At 44.6% G+C, this 8,728-nt stretch overlaps 2 protein-coding genes across 3 annotated transcripts in view; one reads left to right on the top strand and one right to left on the bottom strand.

Moving 5' to 3' along the window:
• Positions 1-6: 6 nt before the first annotated feature.
• fkrp (fukutin related protein) lies at positions 7-3,220 on the bottom strand. Of its 2 annotated transcripts, none has more exons than XM_035680607.1 (2): positions 3,170-3,220; positions 7-2,591 (listed from the first exon to the last, which is right to left on the bottom strand). In XM_035680607.1, exon 2 carries the CDS (start codon positions 2,472-2,474, stop codon positions 876-878), a length of 1,599 nt encoding a protein of 532 aa, XP_035536500.1. In that variant the 5' UTR covers positions 2,475-2,591; positions 3,170-3,220; the 3' UTR covers positions 7-875. The 2 variants fall into 2 exon arrangements, with proteins under 2 accessions (XP_035536500.1, XP_035536499.1); XM_035680606.1 differs by having other exon boundaries at positions 2,823-3,196.
• A 1,374-nt stretch (positions 3,221-4,594) lies between these two features.
• strn4 (striatin, calmodulin binding protein 4) overlaps positions 4,595-8,728 on the top strand; it is a 13,795-nt gene continuing 9,661 nt past the window's right edge. Inside the window, exon 1 of the mRNA XM_035680525.1 lies at positions 4,595-5,104. Within this exon, the coding sequence (XP_035536418.1) occupies positions 4,799-5,104 (306 nt within the window). The 5' untranslated portion in view covers positions 4,595-4,798. The remainder of the gene's footprint in view (positions 5,105-8,728) is intronic.

The following is an 8,728-nucleotide window of genomic DNA, read 5'->3' as shown; positions in this document are numbered from 1 at the left end:
ACACACACACGACACACACACACACACAACACACACACACACACACACACAACACACACACACAGACCACACACACACACACACGTAACACTACAGGAAACATGTCATACCCAGAGAAGCTGGTGTGTTTTCTATGTGCAACTTGTGCACAAAATGTTTTCTTTGAATGATCTACTGAATTGAAATTCCGTTTGAGTCAATACATTATTGGTGCTCAGTAGAAACACACATAATCGAGCTGAGGGTTAATATTCATTTACAAAATCAGTCAAGAGTTTGATGTTTTATACTGAATACTAAGGCCTGATAGGGCAACATTTCCTCCTATCCATATGCCAAGAATAACAGGATGAATGACGATGTGTTTCTCATTTTACCACGTGGAAATTGACTCGCCACATCACGGCTGTACCAAATGGCACCGATATACAGTAACATTCATTTATAAACTGTGCAAAACTGAAAGAATCAGTGCAAATCACTGCAACACAGTCAAGAAATTCATAAAACACCTGTAATGGGCATAACCACGTATTATTAAATAATTCTGTACAAAACCTTCTTTTAAAAAGAAACCAATATCAATATCATTTAAAAGTACTTATCATGTTTATAGCAGTCATATTCTTTACTGTACAACACATACAGATTTAGTACACCATGTAGTAAAACCAGTCTTTGACTCTGTAAGGTTTGCCTGATGTAAATGCACCAGTGTATTGATTTCAATTTCGTTAAAACTAACAGCAAATGCAGTCATTTTGGCACCTCGTTAGTTTCCAGGCATCATCTTTTAGGCTGTTTTTCAAAAACTTTCTGTGCTGTTATTAGGTAAACAAATACAGTACCACCTAAGAATAAGTCTCCATCATCTCTCATAACTTGCTTCTGTCCAGCCTCTTTTTTGTAGGGTTGGGATACTGGGGGTTCTCAATAACCCCCTCTCCAAACTTGAGCTCCAAGAAGGCTCGGTGGTTGTTGGGGCCATAGGCAGTAATGCCAGCAAAGGACATGGGCACCAGCGGCTGCAGGAAGTGCTCTGGGAACTCCACGTCTTGTTTGTGCTCTGTCCATGTGTCTTTGGTCATGACACCATTTCGTGGATAGAATGGCCAAAGGTCAACATGCAGGTGGTTGGCCTCGCTGTACTGGACTCTGTAGAAGTCTCCTTCCACTGCACGCTCCCAGACGTAGCCATTAGCATCCACAAGAGAGCCTGAGTCCAGATTCTTCAAGTGATCACAGTTGGGCACATCCTCCAGGTAGATGCCCAGGTCCACGTCATAATCCCATGGGATGATGTCCTGATGGCGGACAGCGCCCAGGAGAGTCCCGCCCTCTAGCCAGTAGCGCACACCTGAGGTCTCCAGGATATTGATAACATACTTAGTAGTTTCCCTGAGAGCTCGCAGACAGCAGGGAGGTGTCCAGCGATCCAGATAAAGGTAGTCCGGAGTGTCATCCTGCACAGTACCAAAGCAGCGAGGTGTCTCTTTACTGCAGCCATACCACTGCTCCTTCCCATCAGGTAGCAGGAGGCGCTTCAGACCAAAGCTCCTCATGAGCTTCCCGGTGGCCTCCTTCAGTCGAGTGTCGGCCTTCCACTGGTTGTGAGCGGAGCTGAAGAGGGGCCGGTGGTTTGCGGAGAAACAGGGGCTCTCCAGCAGCTTGACCTTCCAACTTCTCAAAGCAGTCTGGACGAAGAGCGAGGAGAAGAGGGGCCGACCCAGAGGGACAGAGAGGTTAAAAAGATCCTCAGTGCGAATTAGGACAACTGCATCTCCTTGCAGAGCCGTACACACACTCCCGCTGCTACCTGATGCAGCTGGCGAGTAGGTGGCTGTCCACTCTCTGAGGTTCACACGCAGGTGGAGACACTGCACAGCAGATCGAGCCAACACGGGTGCGGCTACCAGCCTCACAGGCCCCCCACCCTCACCTTCCAACTCCCTTATCAGCCTCTCGATAGCCCGAGGTTGCTCCAACTCCACCCCATCAGGCACCAGTAGCACAAACTCTGTCTGGACGTGGAACTCCGGCCTGTGAGCTTGCGGTGGCTGGTCCGGGGTGGGGGAGAGCACCAGAAGCCGCGCGCCCTCTGGAAGCACCAGGGGAGGGTACGGAGACGTGTCAGCCACAGCCAGGAAGGGAAGCTCAGGTCTCTGGCGGAGGAAGGAATTAGCCACATCACCAACATAATTCTCAAAGTTCTCAAACTCCCGAAGAAGAACAGTGACACGTGGGCCACGACTGTGTCCCTCCACTCCGACCACTCCAGGCTCACCTCCGGCTCCTACAAGAATACCCAGTCCGCCCCCTAGACCGGAGGCTGGTAGGGCAGCCCTCCTCGTGCCCCTGCCAAGTTCCTTCCTCTTCTCCATCATCTGCTGCTGGGCCCGGGACACATAGTAGAGAATGAGGAGGTTGAGGATGATGGCGCCAGTTAGCAGGCCCTGGCAGAGACTGATACGCATGGCAACTAATGTTTATGTTCCAGTTTCTTTCAGGGGAAGACGTTTTTAATTTAGAAATCCAGTGGTGGATCTTAGGTCCCCATTAGTGTCATAGAAGAGGGATGAGTTGGAGACAACCTGTGAAAGACAGAAATAATAATGATGCAGTGATTATGATGTACTTTGCCAGATACTTTGACTGTCTAATGTAATTTAATGCTACTTTAAAATGACACACAGGACAGTAGCTTTAAGCCTAAACGTAAAACTAGGACAGCCATGCTACCTCTGCTTTTATGAATAAAACATGGCTAGCTGCAATACCAATCAATACAAAACAGGCTGCTAAAATCCATGAGCACAACTCACCTTAATTTGGATGCATCTATTTGATTTATTTGCAAGGCAATCATTTGCACCCCGTCACATCATGCATTAAGTTATCAGAAGCTTTAGCACCGTTAAGCCCATTAACCTTATGGAACTATATTTGGTTCTCATGGTGGTCCACCTCAGCCAGCTCTGGTAGCACAGGAGCAAACCTGCTGGCATTAATCTGCATGGTTAGCTCATATCTGTGCGGCTGAGGCTGAGATCGAGTTTCCAACATTTTAAGGAGAAATCCACGACTAAGTGCACACAAATCGCATCACAATATGTCATTACTCTGAAGCTTAAGACAAGCTCAACCATTAAACCCAACTGCACGAATTTACCATTAAGCTATGACGCCTGCCGTCTGTGTTGCCTGCAGCAACAACAGAAAGACTTCCGGCTCTAATCCTTCAGAATAAAAGGGCCATTTAAAAAAAATGAACATCAACAACAAAACCTTCAGTTGCACAAAACTGCACCAGCAACATGTCAAAATACTATTTTGTATCCTTATACAATAATTTAATCTCCACCGTTTTAACTGTACAATATTTAATTTTGAGATCTGAACATCTCCCTCTGTATATGTAATTGCATACATATGTAAAACAACATACAATGTACAATGTAAAAACACAAAAATAATAAAAATATTTCACTAGTATAATAGGAAACAAAGTGAAGATTATGTATGGCTACCTAACTCCACTTGTGTTCTTATTTTAGAGCAAAATGATGCCACAGGACCCAGAGCTGAACCCTTGCAATTCATTATTTATTAGATATTATGTAATTATAATGTACATGCACACTGGCAATAATGTGCCCTCTAAGGGATCCTTAAAATGGAGAAAACACAGTGGAGTGCTGTTAGCTGCCCTACATGCTAGAAAGGGGTTTAGAACATTTTTTTATCATAAATGCATCTCGACTTTCTGTGTGTTAGTGCCCTATCACATGCAGACGGTGCCCATTTTAGACACCACTGTATGTCTAATTTGTTGTATCCAGTCCTGTATTTCCACATAGTTAAAATGAGAAAATGAAGATTAATAATACCACATGTTAATAATATGTCAACAAGCAAAATGTAATGATTTAAGGTTGGTTGCTTTTTAAAAATGATGGTACCCATGGAAGATAAATATGTTCAGTAGTACCAGAGGATGTATATTGTCTGGGCTTGGGAGGTCCTTTATTATTTTAAAATTCAATTAATTACAAATCTGCAAAAAAAAACCAAAACCCTGTGATTCTTGCCCATATGGAGGAACATACCTATCATCCAGTATTTATACACTCTCCACCGTTTTGTAAAACCACACAAGCAGCAGCAGCCTCCATACATAAAGCTGCTGCTGCAACAAAATCACGGTCAATCTGTGTTGTGGAGATTTTCTAATAGAGACTCAAACAGGAGATTTGTGGGTAATTCTGGCTAACTTCACTATCCTCAAACATCTCTGCTCACAATATGGCAGGAAATAACCCCCCCTAGCGACACGTTCATTGTGTATTGCAGCAAACATGGCAACCTTTGCAGCACGAGGAGGCGGAAACAGATCCGGATATACAAAATAAAAGCCGCAAACCACATTTTTAACACTCATTTCGCTTGATAGACTTTTAATAGCCACATTTTGACGTGGCGTTAACAAACGTTTCCAAGTAAGAATGTATACTGAATGTGATTTATTGGTAACCAAACATGACACGATGTTGCAAATATGCAGCTTGATCGCGTTTTATTGTGAAGGTTTAGAAAGCGGAAGTGTAGTATTTTACCACCTGAATAGTAATTTTGCTCTGTGCGTGTGAGAAAAGGAAGAAAAGAGGGTCACTAATAGTGAAGTGCAGCTGGGTTGGAATAAGGATACGAGGTACTTTTTTTTTTTATTTTTTTATTATTGTTGTTCGTACACTCTGTCCGTTTCCACCTCCTTATCCTGGCGAAAGGTTGAACGGTTAAAATGGAGGCGGACAGATCCGGCGGAGGACCAAACCCGAACTCCGGAGGCGGCAGCGGAGCGGGGCGCAACCCAAACGGGCCCAAAGCAGCACCGGGCCAGGCGACATCAGCCGCGGCGACCGGGGCGATGGCAGCGGCGGCGGCGGCGGCAGCAGCCGGAGCCATGCCCGGATCGTCGCAGGCTCGGGAGCTGCAGGACGGGGACTCGGGTATGACGCTTCCTGGGATCCTGCACTTCATCCAGTACGAGTGGGGACGCTTCCAGGCCGAGAAATACCGCTGGGAGGCTGAGAGGGACGAACTCAGGGTAAATTTGTTCTTTGATTTAGGCTACATTTGCAACGGTGCCGCCGAATAAAGGCCAGCACGGACACTGCAGGAGCTCCTTCAGTGCTGCTTTGTGACAGTACACATGCCCCACAGTCAATCAGTATCATTGTGGCACAAATGCTAACGGGCTAACATTACACCCTATCATATTGTATTGAGCAGGATGTGTTATTACTAGACAGCAAAGGAGCATTGAGGGACTCTGTGACCTCAAGCTGGTCATCACAAGAAGCCAAACAACCATTAAACAGAGAATAAACAGTTTCCCCCCCAGAAAGCATTAATCTGTGCCTTTTGGCCTTAGGATGCCCATACAATCAGTTACTTCCACTCACAGATATATACACCACGAAGTTAGATGATACAAAAGCAAGCAAGTTATCCTGCAATAAAATGAGCATGTAAACAGTTTAGGTGTGGCTACCTTGCACTGTCTGTACACATCAAAGATATGCCTGTGTCAGATTCCTTTCAAAATGTATGGTTTGTTTTTGGCATTCACGTGCAATCATAATTTGAATGTAGACAGTAAATCAGGTTTTCCTACCTATGAGGACTAGTTTGATGTTAATGTTGTTGTTTTTATTCACAAAACAGTTGGCACACTGACAGAAAGTGATCAGGGTGACAGACAGGCTTCTCTCGCCAATCGCCATGCACACCGGACAGACTAGCAGTTTTTGCACTAAAGAACATGTTACTGCAAAATCCCCCACAGATGAAGTTCTCTGAGGATTAATCTTAACAGTGTTCTGTAGTAAAGTGTAAGTCCGTCTATCTGGTAGAATTTGAAAGGAAAATAACGTTTTGAATTAGGGGCCTGTCACACAGACGGATGAGTCAGTGTTATGATGGATGAACATGGCTGGTATGTTTGTAATGCAGTTGTATTTTTCCGCATCATTCATACTTTTTGTCTTTAGATTGTTATCAGTCAAGCACAATCCTATCTACAACTAAACTTGTGTTTAGTGTTGCTTAAAAATCCTGACTAAATGTGAAAGATACGACAATGTAAAATGACCTGCCGATTATAAACGCGTATATGTCTGCCTGGTTAAATAAGTGAGCTTGTGTCTTTATAGGTCATCAGTTTAAATCTGTGAAACACCTAGAAAAGTCTATGTGCATGTGTGAGTCAGTGCCATAGCTATGCCCTTGAGCCAGGCATGAGTCCCCTAAATGGCTGCCGTTATTCATCGACCGACAGCGGAAGACAGAGGTTGTACTATGTAATTCTCCTACATGCATGTGTGTGAGGCAGAGCATTGCTGGGCAAGATTGTGCTTACTCATCAAATTGTTCCAGGATTAACGCAGGTTAGGAAAACATACTAACATTCAAGGATGTTTTGCACTGCGTTTGCGTTCGGAATGAAGGGATGAACCGTTTCATTCCTACCACCATATGTGGTCTTCCTCCTGTAACCACACTTTGCTTGTAATTAGGATGAACCATCGTCTGGAGTTCACCAGCTGCTTGACAAAAGCACAGAAAAAAAACACATATCATTGCCTCTCTTCTGTCACTCTGCTTCTCACTTTGCCCCTGACAGAAACCTATGTAGTTATAAATAGGAGCCTGATAAAATATGGATGAACAATAACAAAGTGGTGGCTGCGCTCGCTGCTTTTACAGCCGTGTGTGCGCGGATGGAAGTCAGAAGCAGGCCATCGCTATGTCCGACATGCCATTAGTGCTTGTTATGGAACTTTGTTTGCGTGTGCGTATTTGCTGCACATGGTCTGGTTTCACGGGTACAATTAGCACCACGTCCTGTGCTGAGAGAAAGCAAGGATCGCTGAAGTGCCAGGCTGAAAAATTGACCCAGCTTACATTTTAACACCCACAGGCCACAGGCCTCTGGCTTTTGTTGCCAGCATGCTCGCAGGGCTCTCAACATGCCAGTTAGCATAACCCTCTGGATATGTCCTGTACAGTCTGAAGCATTTGGTATATCTGTCCATTAGTCCACTCACATATTGCCTACAAATGACAATTTGTGCTTTCATGGCATTCATGAGGCTAGCAAGGAAGCTGCACGCACCATAGATGGCAACAGCAGTGGGAACGATCAGCAATATTCTACAGAGATTAACACTATCATCTTACGACTGTGTGAGTCTCTGTGTGACAGTGTGGATGTCTGTGTTTAGCCTGTCTCTGTGAGACTGTAACACATGTGCCGTCTTTTGTGAGTGGGTTTCTTCGGTGTTAACGGCCACCTGTGGTGTCGTGTCTCCAGTGACAGGCCGGGAATGAAGGCCCCCCCCCCCCGCTTTGGGCCAGGTGGGACGTCCCAGCACTACCAGGGGACAGGTGGCAGTGGCCTTGTTCTTTCTGTCACGCAAGAAGCTTTTCCCACTGTATTCTATCAAATTACACTACTACTGCACTGTGTCTGAAGTAATCAGCTTGTTTTTCGCTGATCCTCATTGTAATTTAATATACAAACAGACTGTGCAGCAGACGTGGAACCAGATCAGTGGGTTTATTCTACAGGTAAAAGGGCAGACCTTCACCTGTTTCCCTTAGCATTATTCTAATTTTCAGCTATTTAATTGTATTAACCATGTCAGTAGTTGTGTAGAATAGATTACTGGTGACCCAGATGACATCACTTCCTGTTGAGTGTGGCCCTGGGGGCCCTGGGTACACATCTCTAATTAATAGCTTCGCACTCTCAGCCATGACACACATATGACATCCATATGTGCTGCATTATTACAGTGTGTGCCTCCCACCCACGCAGACTTGCAAGGCTCCTGTTATGTGTTGTTTGTATTATATTTTTAGTATTTTCCCTTCCTTTTTTTCAGAAAAAATCTTGAAACTCTCATGATTTTAGTTTTTTCCTCTTATTCAAGCACATTCATTCATGACATGCAGTATTTTATTTTTGCCTCCCAATGCTTATCGAGCATCTTCTAATCAAACTTAGGCAGCAAGCCCAACTTTTTAGGATGTCATTCTCTTGTTAAATACTACACGTACACACACTCTAACACACTCCATCGGAGCACACTGTCCCAGAAAAGTTCATTGCTCTACTTGTTGGCTCCTGGATTCTCTCATGGGGATGAAGGGATGAGAAGATGGAGGGTGGCCAGTGGAGGAGGAAAGCTGCCCTTGACCCTGTTCTGCAGCTCGTAGAGAGTGACTGGCTAAATGTGTCAGCTCTCCATGTTACAACAAACTCTATAAAGGTCAGCAGCGGTAGGCCACATGGAGGAAAACCCACCCACAGGAAAGAGAGATCAGATGGCACGACAGGTTTGCTTGCAACAAGGTTCCTTTGTTAGTTTATCAATATAATACAAAGAAAATAACCACAGTGTCAACATTAGCAGGGCTATATGAGATGACACCCAAAAGACTTACTAATCATTTTATTATTCCTCGACATGGGTCGGTTTTAAAACCTTATACATGTCTGAGTATACCTGAGTATAGTATGTTTTTTGACCTGCTGTTTCACTACTGTTGTGGTCTTCCATTTTGGCTCCTTTTTTATGGGTCAGCCTCTTAATAAGAACACCTTTTAATAGCTGATGAATGGACTGCCTTGTCTCACTTCTCACAATGTTGTGCCGATCTGTAC

Source organism: Morone saxatilis, unplaced genomic scaffold (genome assembly GCF_004916995.1).
Source record: "Morone saxatilis isolate NCDOM2014 unplaced genomic scaffold, NCSU_SB_2.0 Contig8, whole genome shotgun sequence".
Lineage (NCBI taxonomy): Eukaryota > Metazoa > Chordata > Actinopteri > Moronidae > Morone > Morone saxatilis.
The sequence above is the reverse complement of the archived record's forward strand: the minus strand, read 5'-3'. Positions and strand labels throughout refer to the sequence as shown.

What these genes read in the sequence shown, in the direction of transcription:
- fkrp (XM_035680607.1), bottom strand. Translation starts at nt 2,474, where the DNA reads ATGCGTATCAGTCTCTGCCAGGGCCTGCTAACTGGCGCCATCATCCTC.